The 21,827-nt window shown below is 43.3% G+C and overlaps 1 protein-coding gene across 3 annotated transcripts in view; it reads left to right on the top strand.

The window, feature by feature from the left end:
- Nucleotides 1–21,827, top strand: part of LOC128700587 (G-protein coupled receptor Mth2-like) — a 197,202-nt gene that overhangs the window by 159,111 nt on the left and 16,264 nt on the right. For 2 of the 3 annotated variants that reach the window (XM_070098935.1, XM_070098934.1), the window contains 7 exons: nt 4,468–4,730; nt 10,832–11,119; nt 13,008–13,169; nt 14,942–15,094; nt 15,387–15,578; nt 16,356–16,532; nt 17,855–18,055. In XM_070098935.1, coding sequence (XP_069955036.1) covers nt 4,468–4,730; nt 10,832–11,119; nt 13,008–13,169; nt 14,942–15,094; nt 15,387–15,578; nt 16,356–16,532; nt 17,855–18,055 — 1,436 coding nt within the window. The remainder of the gene's footprint in view (nt 1–4,467; nt 4,731–10,831; nt 11,120–13,007; nt 13,170–14,941; nt 15,095–15,386; nt 15,579–16,355; nt 16,533–17,854; nt 18,056–21,827) is intronic. The other variant, XM_070098936.1, reaches the window with a different exon arrangement.

The raw sequence follows: 21,827 nt of genomic DNA, 5'->3' as shown, positions 1-21,827 counted from the left end.
GAGGGGACACAGAAACAAGGGGTCACAATTGGAAGCTGAAGACTCAGACGAGTCATAGGGATGTTAGGAAGTATTTCCTCAGTCATAGAGTCGTCAGGAAGTGGAATAGCCTAACAAGTGATGTAGTGTAAGCAGGAACCATGCATAGCTTTAAAACGAGGTATGACAAAGCTCTGGAAGCAGAGAGAAAGAGGACCTAGTAGCGATCAGTGAAGATGCGGGGCCAGGAGCTGTGTCTCGACTCCTGCAACTCCAATTAGGTGAGTACAATTAGGTGCGTACAATTAGGTGAGAACACACATACACGCTCGTCACCGGCGCTCACTGATGAGATATCACAGTGGGCGCCGGTGACGAGCGGGGTCCCACAGGGGTCAGTCCTGGGACCAGTGCTATTCTTGGTATATGTGAACCACATGACGAAAGGGATAGACTCAGAAGTGTCCCTGTTTGTAGATGATGTGAAGTTAATGAGGACAATTAAATCAGACGCGGACCAGACAGGTCTACAAATAGACCTGGACAGGCTGGATGCGTGGTCCAGCAACTGGCTCCTAGAATTTAATCCCGCCAAATACAAAGTCATGAAGATCGGAGAAGAGCAAAGAAGACCGCAGACAGAGTATAGGTTAGGAGGCCAAAAGGCTGCACACCTCACTCAAGGAGAAAGACCTAGGAGTGAGCATAATACCGAGTACATCGCCAGAAGCACACATTAACCAGATAACTACTGCGGCATATGGGCGCTTGGCTAACCTGAGAATAGCGTTCCGATACCTCTGTAAGGAGTCGTTCAAGACTTTATACACTGTGTACGTCAGGCCCATACTGGAGTATGCGGAACCAGTTTAGAACCCACACCTGGTCAAACACGTCAAGAAATTAGAGAAAGTGCAAAGGTTTGCAACAAGGCTAGTTCCAGAGCTAAGGGGAATGTCCTATGAAGAAAAGTTACGGGAAATCGGTCTGACGACACTGGAGGACAGGAGGGTCAGGGGAGACATGATAACGACATACAAAATACCGCGTGGAATAGACAAGGTGGACAGAGAGCAGGATGTTCCAGAGAGGGGACACAGAAACAAGGGGTCACAGTTGGAAGCTGAAGACTCAGATGAGTCAAAGGGATGTTAGGAAGTATTTCTTCAGTCAAAGAGTTGTTAGGAAGTGGAATAGTCTAGCAAGCGATGTAGTGGAGGCAGGAATTATACATAGTTTTAAGACGAGGTATGATAAAGCTTATGGAACAGGGACAGGGAGGACCCAGTAGCGGTCAGTGAAGAGGTTCAGGAGCTCAGTCTCGACCCCTGCAACCACAATTAGGTGAATTAGATGAGTATGCACGCATGTACAACAGGCCAAGTGTCTAATCGACATGTGCCTAGGACAAAATAGTAACTAACAGACATGTACACACAAACACTCACACTGACTTGGTGCTGGTAAGACCCTTGTGTTACACACACATGCACACACACACACACACGCACAAACGCTGATGGAATAACAAATAAGTGGGAGGATTGGCACAAAAGAGTCAGAGGCATCACCGGACATCATAGTTCTCACAGAACCCAAGCTTACACGTATGATAACAGATGCCATCTTTCCAACGGGATACCAGATCCTGAGGAAAAACAGAGGGAACAGGGATGGGGTGGAGGAGTGGCATTGCTGATCAAAAACCGATGGAATTTTGATGAGCTGGGGAGAGGAGACAGCGGAGAAGAAAGTGATTACATAGTGGGAACGCTTCACTCTGGAGGTCCCAAGGTGGTAATAGCAGTGATGTATAACCCACCATGGAACAGCAGGAGGCCAAGGCAAGAGTACGACGAGAGCAATAGAGCGATGGTTGACACACTGGCTGCAGTGGCCAGAAGAGCTCACGCATGCAGGGCAAAGCTCCTGATCATGGGTGACTAACCACAAGGAGATCGATTGGGAGAACTTGGAGCCACATGGGGGCCAAGATACATGGAGGGCTAAGATGATGGAGGTGGTACTGGAAAACTTCATGTACCAACACGTAAAGGACACTACAAGAGAGAGAGGAGAGGATGAACCAGCAAGACTGGACTTAGTATTCACCTTGAGTAGTGCAGATATCGAGGACATCACATATGAAAGACCCTTTGGGGCCAGCGATCATGTGGTTTTAAGCTTCGAATACACAGTAGAGCTACAAGTGGAGGGAGAAGCAGGAAGGCCAGGACGAATGAAGCCAAACTACAAGAACGGGGTTCAGTGGGACAGAGAACTGGCAGGGAAGCCAGTTAATGAGATGATGAAATATGTAGCAATAATATGCAAGGAGGCTGAGAAGAGGTTTGTACCCAAGGGTATCAGGAATAATGAAAAAGCCAGGATGAGCCCATGGTTCACCCGAAGGTGCAGGGAGGCAAAAACCAAGTGTGTTAGGGAATGGAAGAAATGTAGAAGGCAAAGGACCCAGGAGAATAAGGAAAGCAGTCTTAGAGCTAGAAACGAATATGCACAGATAAGAAGGGAGGCCCAAAGACAATATGAAAACGACATAGCAGCGAAAGCCAAATCTGACCCGAAACTGTTATACAGCCACATCAGGAGGAAAACAACAGTCAAGGACCAGGTAATCAGGCTAAGGAAGGAAGGAGGAGAGACAACAAGAAATGATCGAGAAGTATGTGAGGAACTCAACAAGAGATTCAAAGAAGTGTTCACAGAGGAGACAGAAGGGGCTCCAGAAAGACGGAGAGGTGGGGTACACCACCATGTGCTGGACACAGTGCATACAACCGAGGAAGAAGTGAAGAGGCTTCTGAGTGAGCTAGATACCTCAAAGGCAATGAAGCCAGATAACATCTCCCCATGGGTCCTGAGAGAGGGAGCAGAGGCGCTATGTGTACCACTGACAACAATATTCAATACATCTATCGAAACAGGGAGATTGCCTGAGGCATGGAAGACAGCAAATGTAGTCCCAATCTTTAAAAAAGGAGACAGACATGAAGCACTAAACTACAGAGCAGTGTCACTGACATGTATAGTATGCAAAGTCATGGAGAAGATTATCAGGAGAAGAGTGGTGGAACACCTAGAAAGGAACGATCTCATCAACAGCAGCCAACATGGTTTCATGAACGGAAAATCCTGTGTCACAAACCTACTGGAGTTGTATGACATGGTGACAGCAGTAAGACAAGAGAGAGAGGGGTGGGTGGATTGCATATTCTTGGACTGCAAGAAGGCGTTTGACACAGTTCCACACAAGAGATTAGTGCAAAAACTGGAGGACCAAGCAGGGATAACAGGGAAGGCACTACAATGGATCAGGGAATACTTGTCAGGAAGACAGCAGCGAGTCATGGTACGTGGCGAGGTGTCAGAGTGGGCACCTGTGACCGGCGGGGTTCCATAGGGGTCAGTCCTAGGACCAGTGCTGTTTCTGATATTTGTGAACGACATGACGGAAGGAATAGACTCTGAGGTGTCCCTGTTTGCAGATGACGTGAAGTTGATGAGAAGAATTGACTCGATCGAAGACCAGGCAGAACTACAAAGGGATCTGGACAGGCTGCAGACCTGGTCCAGCAAGTGGCTCCTGGAGTTCAATCCCACCAAGTGCAAAGTCATGAAGATTGGGGAAGGGCAAAGAAGACCGCAGACGGAGTACAGTCTAGGGGGCCAGAGACTACAAACCTCACTCAAGGAAAAAGATCTTGGGGTGAGTGTAACACCAGGCACATCTGAAGCGCACATCAACCAAATAACGACTGCAGCATATGGGCGCCTAGCAAACCTCAGAACAGCATTCCGACATCTTAATAAGGAGTCGTTCAGGACCCTGTACACCGTCTACGTTAGGCCCATATTGGAGTATGCGGCACCAGTTTGGAACCCACACCTAGCCAAGCACGTAAAGAAACTAGAGAAAGTGCAAAGGTTTTCCACAAGACTAGTCCCAGAGCTAAGAGGTATGTCCTACAAGGAGAGGTTAAGGGAAATCAACCTGACGACACTGGAGGACAGGAGAGATAGGGGGGACATGATAACGACCTACAAAATACTGAGAGGAATTGACAAGGTGGACAAAGACAGGATGTTGCAGAGATTGGACACAGTAACAAGGGGACACAGTTGGAAGTTGAAGACACAGATGAATCACAGGGATGTTAGGAAGTATTTCTTCAGCCACAGAGTAGTCAGGAAGTGGAATAGTTTGGGAAGCGATGTAGTGGAGACAGGATCCATACATAGCTTTAAGCAGAGGTATGATAAAGCTCATGGTTCAGGGAGAGTGACCCAGTAGCGACCAGTGAAGAGGCGGGGCCAGGAGCTCGGACTCGACCCCTGCAACCTCAACTAGGTGAGTACAACTAGGTGAGTACAGACACACACACACACACATGAAATGTAATATATAACACAAGAAAGTTATTTATATTATGCGCAAATCGATACAAAAAATATTCTTATCTTGAACAGGAGCTGGAAATCCTCCAGCAGAAGTGCCAGCATCCTTGCTGCAGGAGGCACTACAGGGACATCCTGTCTCCTTCCCCGTGGAGCACCACCCGCTAGCTCGCACCAGCCCCACTCTTGTCATACACAAGTGTTGCCCCGAGGGCAAGGTCTTCGACCACGCCACCAAGAACTGCCAGCCCAGCCAAGACTTCACCTTCAGTGTTCCCATTTTCACTGTGGATTATTACGGCATGTATATGGAGTCCAACCTCACCAGGGACCAGGTCAGTTGTGTGTCTCTTTATTTCCTCCTCTTCTCCTTTCCTCTGTTTTCTTTGCTTTTCGTTTCTTCTGCCTGAGTTTCGTGCTATGAGTCTCACTCGTGTTTTTGGTCCAACCCTCGTGCGCCATTAGCTCTCCTGCTAATGGTGCACGATCCCTCACGAGTAATATCGCTTTAGCGATATTACTCGTGACGGATCAAGGAACTGTGGAGGCTCGAACCTCCTACCGTTAAACGCAACACAGACGTCCTACTCTCGCTTACACTTTTATTTCAAAGAATTGCTGTGCATAAGCTTCTGGAGAGCGAAACGTTGCCACGGTAAAATATCCTCTTACCTAACATTATTAATATATCTACTCCTCGTTCCTACTTCTTTTCCTGTTTATCGTAATTTAGCCTATTACATCATGTAACGTATGTTAATGAGATACAATATGAGTTTCGTGAAATTTTATTGGAAAAACGTTTCGTTCACCTTATCGGTGCGTCCCTGATGGGTAAAACGTTTTCTCAATAAAATTCCATAAACCGCATTTTGTGTCCTAGCATACTGTCAGTATATAACCCCACTGATATAAACCACGGAACGATTGGGGTCTGAACACATGGCTGGTGAGTCGTAAAACTCCAAGCCAGTGGGTAAGCCACTGAGCCACCTGGCTACAATGAGATCCATCCATCTAGGCATATTTCGTAGCCAGCTGACCCAGTGGCATACACACTGACTTGGAGTTTTAAAACTCAATTCCCCTGGGTTCAAATCCCACCTGTTCTATGATTTCTTTGCACCATGTTATTATGATTTTGCAAACCAGTGATATACACATTGTAACTTGGTATAAACCTTCAACACGCAAGTTATACTTTTGTATCGATCAGATCACATATTACTCGGGTAGATAATTTCCAGTAGATCCTTCATGTGTTAGCCCAAATCACCGACTAGTATGTTTTAAATAAGTGACCCACTGATCAGATCAGATCGACTGGTCCGAACCCTCGACTGGTCCGAACCCTTGATGGTCCGAACCCTCGACTGGTCCGAACCCTCGACTGGTCCGAACCCTTGACTGGTTTCAAACGGATTCGTTGGACAATAAAGCAGACTGTAAACGGATGGGGTTGTAGGCGCCCTTATCAAACACAAACAATAAATATAAATCAGGAACGTACACGGTAAGCTGTCCAATATACAAGTACAGTTAGAAATATAAATACAAATAGCTAGAGCTTCATTTAAGGAGGTTATTAATAGAGTATTCAAGAGGTTGCTAGTAGAATTACAGTAAATCAACCATTCAAATCATTATGAAACCCTGTGTAGTCTGCGGTCAATCAAACAGGCTTCCACATGGATAAATTGTCATTTTTGTAGAAATTGGTGTCACGCCCCTAGTGCAGATATCCAAGAACTAGCTACAAGCAGTATTAAAACAGGGAAGTGTTTTTGGGTATGCCCAAATGAGGAAAATCTGTGGACTAAAATCACAAGGGTATTAAAAGAGGATAACATCAAAGCTGCTTTCATAGAAAACCTGGAAGTTTTCTACAACAGATGGGAACATAAAAAGTCTGGGCTGAATGGTACTGCCCTTGATACTGGCCATGTAGTCAGAAACTGTAAGGCTGGAGGTGATGTCCTGGTAGTCAGTAAATGTGGGGCTGATAGTGCTGTCCTGGGAGACAGTAATGGTGAAGCTGGAGGTGCTGTCCTGAGAGACAGTAATGGTGAAGCTGGAGGTGCTGTCCTAGGAGACAGTAATGGTGAAGCTGGAGGTGCTGTCCTGGGAGACAGTAATGGTGAAGCCGGAGGTGCTGTCCTGGGAGACAGTAATGGTGAAGCTGGAGGTGCTGTCCTGGGAGACAGTAATGGTGAAGCTGGAGGTGCTGTCCTGGGAGACAGTAATGGTGAAGCTGGAGATTTTGTCCAGGTAGTCGGGAATTATACGCAGGAAGGAATACATATAAATGACCTCATAGGGGACAGGAGCCGTAGTGGGGAAACAAGTGTAGTCAAAGATAAGATAAAACCAATATTGCAAACTAGAAATACCACAGGAAATAGCAAACAAGAGGACTCCACTAGCAATAGTGAGGATATATTACCAAAAACAACTGGTGGGAGCTCCATTGTTGGTGCTAGGGAGGATAGGAATAAGACAGGGAAACATGCACCAACAGGGAATACAGTCACAGAAACCCAAGGCAAACGGAAACCAAGCCTGTGCACATACTATGCACTTGGTATCTGCAGACATGGGAAATCTGGAAAAACAGACGGGACGTGCAACTATGACCACCCTAGAAAATGCCATGCCCATATGACAACAGGAAAATGCAAACTCCCTTCCTGTAAGCTTTTTCACCCTGAAATGTGTACCTCTTCAGTACAGGAAAGACTGTGCTATAACTTAAATTGCCAGGCACACCATCTAAAGGGTACAAAAAGATACAAAACATCCAGGCCATGGGAAAACCTGGGTAGCCACAGCCACTCAAGAGGGAGAGGTTTTTTAGTGCCAGGAAGGAAAAAAACTGGCAGGAAATGGCAGAAATCGTACACCAAATCCAGTCATTCCTGGAGTGGAACCACAGTCGATGGCCTCCACTCCAAACCAACAGATACAGATACTAATGCCGGAAAAAAAATCCCCCCCCCAGTACCAACAATACCACCAGTCCGATGACATTCTTCTTTGCAAATATACAGGGTCTAAAGCCAGCAACAAACAATAAAATACCTTTCATCCGTGGACTGCTTGCAGAGGCAAAGGCAATGTTCGCGGCTTTCACTGAGACCCACATAAAGGATCACTTGGACAACGAAATATGGATCCCAGGTTACAACCTATACAGATGTGACAGAGTGAACAGGCAAAAGGGGGGGGGGGGGGTTGGCCTGTACATTGCAGAGTCACTTGTTTGCACAGAACTGCTAAATGCCTCAAATGATGTAGTGGAAGTTTTAGCAGTAAAGGTCGAGAACCAAAACCTAGTCATTGTGGTAGTCTACAAGCCTCCGGATGCAACATCCCAGCAATTCCAGGAACAGCTGTTAAAAATTGACCACTGTCTGGAAAATCTTCCAGCTCCTGCACCCAACATCTTGCTCCTGGGGGATTTCAACTTAAGGCACCTAAAATGGAGGAATATAGCAAATAATATTGTTGCAGTAATAACACCAGGAGGCAGCTCTGATGAAAACTCACACTCACGCGAGCTTTTAAATCTCTGCACAAAATTCAATTTAAACCAGCAAATAATAGAGCCTACTAGACTGGAGAATACACTAGACCTCATCTTCACTAACAATGATGATCTGATAAGAAATGTCACCATATCAAAAACAATATACTCAGATCACAACATAATTGAGGTTCAGACATGTATGCGTGGAGCCCCAGACCGACATAATGAGACTAGTCACGAGGGAGCATTCACCAAATTCAACTTCAATAACAAAAACATAAAGTGGGACCAAGTAAACCAAGTCCTAACCGATATAAGCTGGGAAGATATACTAAGCAACACAGACCCCAACTTATGCCTAGAACAGATTAACTTGGTGGCACTCGATGTATGCACAAGGCTTATTCCTCTAAGAAAAAGGAGGAGTAGATGTAAAATAGAAAGAGACAGGCGCTCCCTTTACAGGCGACGGAAAAGAATAACAGAGCGGCTAAAAGAGGTCAATATATCTGAAATGCGTAGGGAAACACTGGTCAGAGAAATAGCAAGCATCGAACTCAAGCTAAAGGAATCTTATAGGAGTCAGGAATAGCGGGAAGAACTAAAAGCCATAAATGAAATCGAAAGAAACCCAAAGTATTTCTTCTCCTATGCCAAATCAAAGTCGAGAACAACGTCCAGTATTGGGCCCCTACTTAAACAAGATGGGTCCTACACAGATGACAGCAAGGAAATGAGTGAGCTACTCAAGTCCCAATATGACTCAGTTTTTAGCAAGCCGCTAACCAGACTGAGAGTCGAAGATCAAAATGAATTTTTTATGAGAGAGCCACAAAATTTGGTTAACACAAGCCTATCCGATGTTATCCTGACGCCAAATGACTTCGAACAGGCGATAAATGACATGCCCATGCACTCTGCCCCAGGGCCAGACTCATGGAACTCCGTGTTCATCAAGAACTGCAAGAAGCCCCTATCACGAGCCTTTTCCATCCTATGGAGAGGGAGCATGGACACGGGGGTCGTCCCACAGTTACTAAAAACAACAGACATAGCCCCACTCCACAAAGGGGGCAGTAAAGCAACAGCAAAGAACTACAGACCGATAGCACTAACATCCCATATCATAAAAATCTTTGAAAGGGTCCTAAGAAGCAAGATCACCACCCATCTAGAAACCCATCAGTTACACAACCCAGGGCAACATGGGTTTAGAACAGGTCGCTCCTGTCTGTCTCAACTATTGGATCACTACGACAAGGTCCTAAATGCACTAGAAGATAAAAAGAATGCAGATGTAATATATACAGACTTTGCAAAAGCCTTCGACAAGTGTGACCATGGCGTAATAGCGCACAAAATGCGTGCTAAAGGAATAACAGGAAAAGTCGGTCGATGGATCTATAATTTCCTCACTAACAGAACACAGAGAGTAGTCGTCAACAGAGTAAAGTCCGAGGCAGCTACGGTGAAAAGCTCTGTTCCACAAGGCACAGTACTCGCTCCCATCTTGTTCCTCATCCTCATATCCGACATAGACAAGGATGTCAGCCACAGCACCGTGTCTTCCTTTGCAGATGACACCCGAATCTGCATGACAGTGTCTTCCATTGCAGACACTGCAAGGCTCCAGGCGGACATCAACCAAATCTTTCAGTGGGCTGCAGAAAACAATATGAAGTTCAACGATGAGAAATTTCAATTACTCAGATATGGTAAACATGAGGAAATTAAATCTTCATCAGAGTACAAAACAAATTCTGGCCACAAAATAGAGCGAAACACCAACGTCAAAGACCTGGGAGTGATCATGTCGGAGGATCTCACCTTCAAGGACCATAACATTGTATCAATCGCATCTGCTAGAAAAATGACAGGATGGATAATGAGAACCTTCAAAACTAGGGAGGCCAAGCCCATGATGACACTCTTCAGGTCACTTGTTCTATCTAGGCTGGAATATTGCTGCACACTAACAGCACCTTTCAAGGCAGGTGAAATTGCCGACCTAGAAAATGTACAGAGAACTTTCACGGCGCGCATAACGGAGATAAAACACCTCAATTACTGGGAGCGCTTGAGGTTCCTAAACCTGTATTCCCTGGAACGCAGGAGGGAGAGATACATGATTATATACACCTGGAAAATCCTAGAGGGACTAGTACCGAACTTGCACACGAAAATCACTCACTACGAAAGCAAAAGACTTGGCAGACGATGCAACATCCCCCCAATGAAAAGCAGGGGTGTCACTAGCACGTTAAGAGACCATACAATAAGTGTCAGGGGCCCGAGACTGTTCAACTGCCTCCCAGCATACATAAGGGGGATTACCAACAGACCCCTGGCAGTCTTCAAGCTGGCACTGGACAAGCACCTAAAGTCGGTTCCTGACCAGCCGGGCTGTGGCTCGTACGTTGGTTTGCGTGCAGCCAGCAGCAACAGCCTGGTTGATCAGGCTCTGATCCACCAGGAGGCCTGGTTACAGACCGGGCCGCGGGGGCGTTGACCCCCGGAACTCTCTCCAGGTAAACTCCAGGTAATAGATACCGACAAGTTGGCAAAGCACTAGGCACCTCGAAATACCTAGGCATGCTAGTGGCTTTGTAATTAATATCTTATAATACGTAAACCACTCATTGTAAGCTTAGCAAGAAAATAAAACTTATCAATTTTCAATTTTCAACAACACAGGAGTCACATGATCTCATTGTCTGCCTGTCCTCATCCCAATATGTCATTCTTCAGGTTACCATGTGTCACACCTCACTCTCGGCCTTATATATATATATACTGTCTTTTTAAACCTCTGTTAGAAGTGATCAAGGTCCCAGGACCGAAACGTTTTCTAATATGTCTTGGTGTTTGCTTACGTGTCTTTCTAAACCAACAGTGTAACGTATACCACAGGTGGAGTTGCAGACGGAGATGCTGGAGTGTGAGAGGTACTTGCTCGACGTCGTACCCGGCAAGAAGCCCGAGTTCGACTTCCGGGTGCTGGATACAGGTCAGCTGTGGGTGCCCGAGTACGAAAAATATTATGACCCGGATCACTACTGCCTGGAGAACTTCGTGGCCAACACCAGCGTCAAGGGCTCTCCACACATCCAGGGAGCCATGGTGTGCATCCTGGAGACTGAAGTGGAGACCTTTGACCCCTCAAAGATCCCCGTCAGGAAATGTTGTATGCATAACGAGGTTAGTGACGGTATTTTATGTCTCCAGTGTCGTCATCCGGGCAAAGTGTTCCCAAGACCACTGAACTTTTTTTTTATAGAGTTGCTTTAAACAGGAAATTCTTTTAATAAAATTTAACCAGTTATTTTTTTCTAGTCTCCTTAGTCTATATCTACTGACAAGATTTTATGTGCAATTCGAGTCCTCCCACTAATTTCGAATATTCTCAAGATCACTGACATAATTTTTTTGTATACATTTGTCTTTAGACAGGAAATTCCTCTTATAAACGTTAACATATTATTGCTCCTAGTCTATTCTGTCAAACATCTACTGACCAATTTCGACACGAGACTTCAGAGCGAGTACCAGGAAGACTCAATTGGTACGTACGACACTACGTCTACTAATTACTGAGGCTGGTATCATGACATTACCTCTCCCCTTCCATGTCAGGCGCTGTGACCACCAGCTACTTCAGCACCAGCCTCGTCTTTTTCTCTTCCTCGGCCGGCCATCAGTGCTCTCCGCGTCACCTTGACCTTGCCCTAAAATAAATTTCAGTTTCTTGTATCAGCACCTTTGCGCCCTTCGTGAGATGTGCTTTGATTTCGGTAATGGCTCTTGCCTCAAGGAACTGAACTTACTCTTCCCTTCATTGGATCATATCTTGTATTCCCCAGGCACTTGAAATCCGAGTTATCTTATGAATATAATATTATAATGCTGTTATTTTAACAGCATTTCGACTCGTCTGACAATCCTGACAGTTCCATTACGTTCCAGTGACGATTTCGAGACAGCATTCCATTAAAATTTTCCGGTCCCCCAAAAACAGCAAAAACTATTTTTGCTACACAGTGAATTACAAATACTATCTTACGTGAAAGTAGACTTTAGTCCTGAGAACTGGTAACTAATATGTAATAATAAGGAGTGCAAACTACTCACAGATCGGAATGGGAATGGAACCCATGGCAAGCCAGTCCTAAAACTAGCAGGCCAATTAGTTAACCACAGTACCACACCGAACAAACCTAGAAAGATCAGTCTGAACATATGTAAATTTAAAACAATACCAGGAAGGAGAGCAATGGTGAAGCAACAGAGTCGTAGACGAGTAGAACAGCCAAACACTAAAGTGAATTCTTTAGACAACTTTAAATGTAGGTTAGACAGCTACATAAGTGTGAATAGGTGTGTGGGTGTGAGTAAGACCTGCTTAACATGGTTCAGTTATCTCACAAGTGGGTGCTTTTAAAGATGTCTTTACTGAATACGCTACATCACTGACATCTTGGTCACTCAAAATCATACAAAACAATGAGAAAACAGTTAAAATAATGGGTTATGCAAGTCATAGGTGATGGTCAGGTCAAGGCGTTGAGTCATATAATTGTCGTGTCACGTAGCAGCCGGGAAGTAGCGTAGAGGTAATGTATTTATAAGCTCCTTGTTCCGTGGTGATGGAACTAGCAGTTAAGGATACTTCGATACAATGTTACCTAGCCCTGGTCGGACTCTCCGGAGATCCTTGATACATTGTTCCAGTACGTGAAATGGCTCTCTTCAACCCTGCGTATGACACAAGCACTTGCTGAGGCCGTCCAGGTTACACGCTTATTTGTGTTCTTGGACGTGTTGAATGATTCCTACTTGTTTTTTCTATATAGGTCTTGCTGCAACCTTGCATGGTACGGTGTACACTCCTATTTTAGTGTTGAGTTTGTCAGGGATCTTCCTGACAAACTTTTGATGGAAGATTTAACCATGAAATAGCGTTTCTTCATGAATAAGACACATATGCAGTATTTTGGGGTCTTAAAGACATTGTGAAAGCAAAAGGCCAGGTGGGGCGAGTCTCGAACCAAAGCACACACACACATTAACACGTCACTCTCGCCCTCAGGTGTACGACACAACCATCAGCTGTACCCTCAGAGCCAACCTGACGGACGTGCCGTGGCTCGTCCCAATCAGGTCAGCCGATGCGAAGTCAGGAGACGTGCAGCTGGTTGACGTACGTCAGCCACCTTACTCTGACACTCACGAGTTGGTTCCAAGCTTCCAGGTAAGTCAAACGTTTGCTAAATCAAAAACTCTAGAAATACAGAGGGTCATTAACTGCAGTTCTATAGTTCACTAACATCAAGAAAATTTTAATCGTAAATTTAGGGATAGTTCTGAGGAAATGGATAGAAACTCCTTCATTTTTTTTGCGCTGAATAACCCACATGAGTTAAGTATTTTGTCAAATACAATACAATATATATTCTAAATATATATCTAATGAACTCAGGTGTGGCAGACAAGTTTGCTAGGCTACCTGGATGTTATAACCTGACTGAAGTTAACTTATCAGAATATAATGTTGCTTTTACTGTCTTTATCTTCATGACAATGGGATCCTTCATTTTTTAAATTGCGTTTAAAGCTTTAACCCTAAAGAGGAATACTTCTAGAAACAGTTTTGATGAGTTAAATACATGTGCAACGCTTGGGTGTCTTTATTGAAGAAACCTGTCTCCACACAGTGGCTTCGTGAGTTTCATACAAAAAAGAATAAAGAAGATCGGAAGGAGTCGATGTGGTCAGTCTGCCAATCTTGAAAGGAATTCTTTTCAACATTGATGGACTGATTACCTTACACTTCTTCTGATCTTCACCATTCTTCTTTGTATAGGACTGATGAAGCCACTGTGTGGCTAAACGTTTCATCAGTAACGATACCCAAGTGTTGCACATGTGTCTAACTTATCAACTTGTGGGTTCTCCGAACTATTTATCAACAAAAAATAGTCTTCATATATTATACCTGGGTGTGTTGTTTCCAGTGACGACAGCTATTAAAATATAATCGTTCTGATAAGAACTTCTTGTTGTTGCTAAGGAACATATGAAGTAACAGTTCACTTCTGTGAACACCTCACTAGGGTTCAAAATAACATACCTTATGTGACATTCAGTATATTTCCGGACCAGGTGAGCTAACACAAGGCATCGCTGGAATGACCATAAGCTTCACTGGGCGGGTCATCTTATGACTAAAACTCGTGCCTGGAGAATTTTTTCTCATGTCCTATGATTGTCAAAAATACCAATTAAGCAGGAGATGACCTTCCCAGTGGTTAAATACTCGGTTGTGTACCAAGGCTATGTTTTAAATGTCTCGGTTCTAGTGTTTTCTTACTTGTCTTTCTTGAAACCCTGGACTTTCTTCCTCGTTTAAAAAAAACACCATTTCAAACTTACCTGGATTTTTTGTTCCACTTTCTACCTCGTTAATTTTTTTTAAAGTAGCCCAGAAGTTTTGTTCCTCGTGTGTCTTATTAAGGTTAAGTGAAAAAATATCAAATGGAGAATATCAACGAACAGACAAACACGAGCAGTTTCGCCTTTTGACACACACATCTGCTTAACTCTGCTAGTTCCTGCGAGGACTTGATGAGTAAGACACTTGTTCAGCACTTAGCTTCATTGCACGTGTCATACTCATCAACTTGTCGGTGTTGCATACCTTTTAGAATATGATAGTCCTCCGAGGATGCTATTATATACTTAGCAAAACCGCTAAACCCACGTTGGTGCAGTGAGTGCTGGAGGCTCGAGGCTCAGTTCGCTAATAGCAAAACAGACGCAAGAAAAAACTCAAGGCGATTCTGTTTTCCCTTTACTTTAGTATTTTTCATTTTTTATATAAACATCATACGTATTTTCTTCGTGGGAACCTTGAACAAATGATGAATAAAAATATCAAAGGACTAGTTTTTTTCTTCCTTATTCACATTTGTATACACACGTTTTATAGTGATTTCTTCCCCTTGATGTGGATGTGTGTGTCAGACGTGCGTGGGTGACCAGATGGGATGGCAGGTGGATGCCTTCCACGTGGAGGAACAAACTGGGAAACTCTTTGTGCACCACCTGGATCGTGTCATCCCTGAGAACCAGTACTGTGTCGAGGACTTCCATACTAATGGCACCCTGGTGCCTATGGTGAGTAAAGAAAGATGAACTATCATGTATCATGAAAGTGTTTGTCCAACTCCCACTTTTTAAACATTTCTTAGAACCCACTGCCAGAGTATTGTCTAGAAATGGGCTCATGTATTAGACAACGATATTTGGTGACATCATAATATCTACTTTCGACAACAAAATATTGGGAAGCATTAAGACAAACCTTCAATTATTGTAATAAAACTACAGTATACATAGTACTCTCTCACCTGGACCCTTTTAGACTCCCACGACAGTAACTACGCCGCCCTTCAACTTTCTCCCTCAGGCGTATGTGTGCGTCAGCGTGGCTGAGAAACAGCATCTGCAGCACCTTCAGACCCCCGGATGTCAGACAGACTCGTGCGTACCCAAGTGCTGTCAGCTCGGGGAGATCATAGATGCAGCCTCAAGTAACTGCGTGCCAGCAAAAGAGTACATCTTCGAGCCTGTTTGGCACTCCAATGTTACCCGTTCCATGGTCAGTCTCTTTCTGGGGAATGGGATGTGCCTTCCTAGATAATATTGCGAACACACACACACACACAGATATATATATATATATATATATATATATATATATATATATATATATATATATATAATATCCATAACTTTACAAAAAAAATTTCTTTGGTGAATGAGGGTCGTCCTGAGAAGGTATATCAGTAATAAAATTTCTTATGCTCTACCTGAGGCCCTCTTCAGCAGGTCTGTCTGTTGAATACGACCTCAGGTGGAGGCCGAAACTTACAGACAATCTTTAACTCGTGTTGTGGCGTCCATGTGCATACTGACCTCAGTATATATATATATCATTGTATATCATTTTATATATTATATATCATTATACATCATTAGCTTGCTATAATTTCCAGTACAGTGGCTCGTAACCTACCATGTATGATGGTTCACATGAGTAAATTCTCAAATCCGATTATAATTCAATATGATTGATTTTCTTATATTAATTAGGAAGTACTGGATTCTTAAAGGTTATGGAAGGTAATCAAGTTTGATGTAAGAAAGAGGGAGGGTAACTCCAGCATAAGTCACAAATAAACTACACAATGACTTTGTAAATGGTCTAAGTCAGTCCGGAACGTCGTGGTAAGCTCCTCTCTCCCATGTTCGGGCTATCTGTGTATTGTTCCAGTCACGGTATTGTGTCTTTTTTGTTCTTTCGAACATAATTCTAATCCATAGAATAATGCCAGCAACAGCCAGCGTAATAATATTTCCCCGTATGGGTTTACAGCTGCTGGGTGCTGACTATGGGTATGGTTTCCCTGAGTGTGAAGCACAGTTGACCTACTCCAACGAGTACGTGGAGCTACTGGAGCACGGCTCTCTGCGGTACGTCAGTAACAACACGGATGAGTGTGAACCAGAGCAAGTGTTCACCATCCCCAGGGGAGAGTTCTGTGTGGACAAGGTGAGTTTATTTATTCTGAAGGTTTGAGACTGTGTGAGAATCATCAAGGCTGTTTCACCTAGACACTACCAGTCAAGAATACTTTAATCCCTAAAACTGGGATTATTTAACCAAGGAACAGGTGGGGATTGATCCCATGGTTCGTTTGCAATCATGTTATTATGACTTCTTGAATTAAGTGAGATTAATTGATGGAGAAATAACGTTATATTATTTCTGAGGCTTAATTAGAGCCTTTACAGGGCACAAGGAATGGATGATATTGCCTCTGTCCAACATGTTAATCTCTCCTCATCCAGGAATGATAAATAAAAAATCCCAGCCCCTTCCCTAGAGGAGTGAAGAGTTGAAATGTGAAGCGTGTTTTTCTAGCAGTGGGAGAGGCTAGGCTAGTTTCTAGTCTCTCATCAGTAGGAATAATGAAAGTTATGACAAAAGTCAAAGGAGTTATTAGGTGTTAGAATATGCCAATTTAGAGCAGACTACAAACACATCTAAATCCCACCACTTTGATGTTACTATGATGTTACGGTGGGAGACAGCCGACGCGAGTGTGAACGTGTTTGGTAAGAGTGAATGGAGACAAATGGTTTTTAGGACTTGACGTGCTGTTGGAGTGCAAGGTAACATTTATTAGGGGATTCAGTGAAACCGGCAAGCCGGACTTGAGTCCTGGAGATGGGAAGTACAGTGTTTGCACTCTGAAGGAGGGATGTTATTGTTGCAGTTTTATAAGTGTAGTGTAAGCGCGCCTCTGGCAAGACAGTGATGGAGTGAATGATGATGAAGGTTTTTCTTTTTCGGGCCACCGTACCTTGGTGGGAAGCGGCCGATGTGTTAATAAAAAAAATAAAAAATATTGAGAGAGAGAGAGAGAGAGAGAGAGAGAGAGAGAGAGAGAGAGAGAGAGTGAAAGAGAGAGAGAGAGAGAGAGAGAGAGAGAGAGAGAGAGAGAGAGAGAGAGAGAGAGAGAGAGAGAGAGAGAGAGAGAGAGAGAGAGAGAGAGAGAGAGAGAGAGAGAGTGATCAGAATTATACTGAAATAGGTACACGTCACACTTATTGTATAATTGACGATAGTACTCCTTTCCACATTACAAGAAAAATGCACCATACAAGTAAGGTTTTTGTTTGATGATAGGAAGATAATGTTGACAGTCTGATGAAAAAGACACATGTGTAACAAATGGGTATCTTTAATGAGAGAAATTTGGCCTATCAGTGTCTGAGTGCCGAATAATGCTCCTAGGTGTTGCACATGTACCTTATTCATCAGTACTTTGGTGTTGAGATTGTGGCTAAGAGTGACACCTTGGTGGCCAGGTACTGTACCCGACAGGGGAGGTGAAGCAAGGTGCAGGGTTTTGCTTCAGCGATAAGTGGGAGCATCTGGGCAAGATGGAGAAACACGAGGTAAGCTACATGTACTCAGCCTTCCTCGCCATCTCTGATCTCTTCATACTGGTCTCCTTCATCGTCTACCTCACGGTCCCAGACCAGAACAAGAGAGGACTCAACAAGAACGTAAGTCACGTTTTATTTTGTGATTGGGTCAACAGCTGGGTGGTTTTCGTCAATGCAGAGGGTTGCATTATTTCTGGCTTGGGAGATTCTTACACATGTGGCCTAGGGGAATTGATTCTTTTTTTGCATCATTGATGTCAGCAGATCAAAACCTGAATAACACACACACACACACACACACACACACACACACACACACACACACACACACACACACACACACACACACACACACGCACACACACACACACACACACACACACATATATATATATATATATATATATATATATATATATATATATAAGTATATATATATATATATATATATATATATATATATATATATATATATATATATATATATATATATATATATATATATATATATATATATATATATATATATATATATATATATATATATATATATATATATATATATATATATATATATATATAGGTAGTAGGTTGGTAGACAGCAACCACCCAGGGAAGTACTACCGTCCTGCCAGATGACTGTGAAACAAAAACCTGTAACTGTTTTGCATGATGGTAGGATTGCTGGTTTTCTTTTTCTTTCTTTTTCTGTCTCATAAACACGCTAGATAACAGGGATATCTTGCTACTCCTACTTACACTTTGGTCACACTTCACAGACACGCACATGCATATATATATATACATACATCTAGGTTTTTCTCCTTATTCTAAATAGCTCTTGTTCTTTTTTATTTCTTCTATTGTCCATGGGGAAGTGGAAAAGAATCTTTCCTCCGTAAGCCATGCGTGTCGTATGAGGCGACTAAAATGCCGGGAGCAATGGGCTAGTAACCCCTTCTCCTGTATACATTTACTAAAAAAGAGAAGAAGAAAAACTTTATAAAACTGGGTTGTTTAAATGTGCGTGGATGTAGTGCGGATGACAAGAAACAGATGATTGCTGATGTTATGAATGAAAAGAAGTTGGATGTCCTGGCTCTAAGCGAAACAAAGCTGAAGGGGGTAGGAGAGTTTCAGTGGGGGGAAATAAATGGGATTAAATCTGGAGTATCTGAGAGAGTTAGAGCAAAGGAAGGGGTAGCAGTAATGTTAAATGATCAGTTATGGAAGGAGAAAAGAGAATATGAATGTGTAAATTCGAGAATTATGTGGATTAAAGTAAAGGTTGGATGCGAGAAGTGGGTCATAATAAGCGTGTATGCACCTGGAGAAGAGAGGAATGCAGAGGAGAGAGAGAGATTTTGGGAGATGTTAAGTGAATGTATAGGAGCCTTTGAACCAAGTGAGAGAGTAATTGTGGTAGGGGACCTGAATGCTAAAGTAGGAGAAACTTTTAGAGAGGGTGTGGTAGGTAAGTTTGGGGTGCCAGGTGTAAATGATAATGGGAGCCCTTTGATTGAACTTTGTATAGAAAGGGGTTTAGTTATAGGTAATACATATTTTAAGAAAAAGAGGATAAATAAGTATACACGATATGATGTAGGGCGAAATGACAGTAGTTTGTTGGATTATGTATTGGTAGATAAAAGACTGTTGAGTAGACTTCAGGATGTACATGTTTATCGAGGGGCCACAGATATATCAGATCACTTTCTAGTTGTAGCTACACTGAGAGTAAAAGGTAGATGGGATACAAGGAGAATAGAAGCATCAGGGAAGAGAGAGGTGAAGGTTTATAAACTAAAAGAGGAGGCAGTTAGGGTAAGATATAAACAGCTATTGGAGGATAGATGGGCTAATGAGAGCATAGGCAATGGGGTCGAAGAGGAATGGGGTAGGTTTAAAAATGTAGTGTTAGAGTGTTCAGCAGAAGTTTGTGGTTACAGGAAAGTGGGTGCAGGAGGGAAGAGGAGCGATTGGTGGAATGATGATGTAAAGAGAGTAGTAAGGGAGAAAAAGTTAGCATATGAGAAGTTTTTACAAAGTAGAAGTGATGCAAGGAGGGAAGAGTATATGGAGAAAAAGAGAGAGGTTAAGAGAGTGGTGAAGCAATGTAAAAAGAGAGCAAATGAGAGAGTGGGTGAGCTGTTATCAACAAATTTTGTTGAAAATAAGAAAAAGTTTTGGAGTGAGATTAACAAGTTAAGGAAGCCTAGAGAACAAATGGATTTGTCAGTTAAAAATAGGAGAGGAGAGTTATTAAATGGAGAGTTAGAGGTATTGGGAAGATGGAGGGAATATTTTGAGGAATTGTTAAATGTTGATGAAGATAGGGAAGCTGTGATTTCGTGTATAGGGCAAGGAGGAATAACATCTTGTAGGAGTGAGGAAGAGCCAGTTGTGAGTGTGGGGGAAGTTCGTGAGGCAGTAGGTAAAATGAAAGGGGGTAAGGCAGCCGGGATTGATGGGATAAAGATAGAAATGTTAAAAGCAGGTGGGGATATAGTTTTGGAGTGGTTGGTGCAATTATTTAATAAATGTATGGAAGAGGGTAAGGTACCTAGGGATTGGCAGAGAGCATGCATAGTTCCTTTGTATAAAGGCAAAGGGGATAAAAGAGAGTGCAAAAATTATAGGGGGATAAGTCTGTTGAGTGTACCTGGTAAAGTGTATGGTAGAGTTATAATTGAAAGAATTAAGAGTAAGACGGAGAATAGGATAGCAGATGAACAAGGAGGCTTTAGGAAAGGTAGGGGGTGTGTGAACCAGGTGTTTACAGTGAAACATATAAGTGAACAGTATTTAGATAAGGCTAAAGAGGTCTTTGTGGCATTTATGGATTTGGAAAAGGCGTATGACAGGGTGGATAGGGGGGCAATGTGGCAGATGTTGCAAGTGTATGGTGTAGGAGGTAGGTTACTGAAAGCAGTGAAGAGTTTTTACGAGGATAGTGAGGCTCAAGTTAGAGTATGTAGAAAAGAGGGAAATTTTTTCCCAGTAAAAGTAGGCCTTAGACAAGGATGTGTGATGTCACCGTGGTTGTTTAATATATTTATAGATGGGGTTGTAAGAGAAGTAAATGCGAGGGTCTTGGCAAGAGGCGTGGAGTTAAAAGATAAAGAATCACACACAGGGTGGGAGTTGTCACAGCTGCTCTTTGCTGATGACACTGTGCTCTTGGGAGATTCTGAAGAGAAGCTGCAGAGATTGGTGGATGAATTTGGTAGGGTGTGCAAAAGAAGAAAATTAAAGGTGAATACAGGAAAGAGTAAGGTTATGAGGATAACAAAAAGATTAGGTGATGAAAGATTGAATATCATATTGGAGGGAGAGAGTATGGAGGAGGTGAACGTATTCAGATATTTGGGAGTGGACGTGTCAGCGGATGGGTCTATGAAAGATGAGGTGAATCATAGAATTGATGAGGGAAAAAGAGTGAGTGGTGCACTTAGGAGTCTGTGGAGACAGAGAACTTTGTCCTTGGAGGCAAAGAGGGGAATGTATGAGAGTATAGTTTTACCAACGCTCTTATATGGGTGTGAAGCATGGGTGATGAATGTTGCAGCGAGGAGAAGGCTGGAGGCAGTGGAGATGTCATGTCTGAGGGCAATGTGTGGTGTGAATATAATGCAGAGAATTCGTAGTTTGGAAGTTAGGAGGAGGTGCGGGATTACCAAAACTGTTGTCCAGAGGGCTGAGGAAGGGTTGTTGAGGTGGTTCGGACATGTAGAGAGAATGGAGCGAAACAGAATAACTTCAAGAGTGTATCAGTCTGTAGTGGAAGGAAGGCGGGGTAGGGGTCGGCCTAGGAAGGGTTCGAGGGAGGGGGTAAAGGAGGTTTTGTGTGCGAGGGGCTTGGACTTCCAGCAGGCATGCGTGAGCGTGTTTG

This window comes from Cherax quadricarinatus, chromosome 65, assembly GCF_038502225.1.
Source record: "Cherax quadricarinatus isolate ZL_2023a chromosome 65, ASM3850222v1, whole genome shotgun sequence".
Taxonomy (NCBI): domain Eukaryota; kingdom Metazoa; phylum Arthropoda; class Malacostraca; order Decapoda; family Parastacidae; genus Cherax; species Cherax quadricarinatus.
This window is presented reverse-complemented; position numbering and strand designations above follow the sequence as displayed.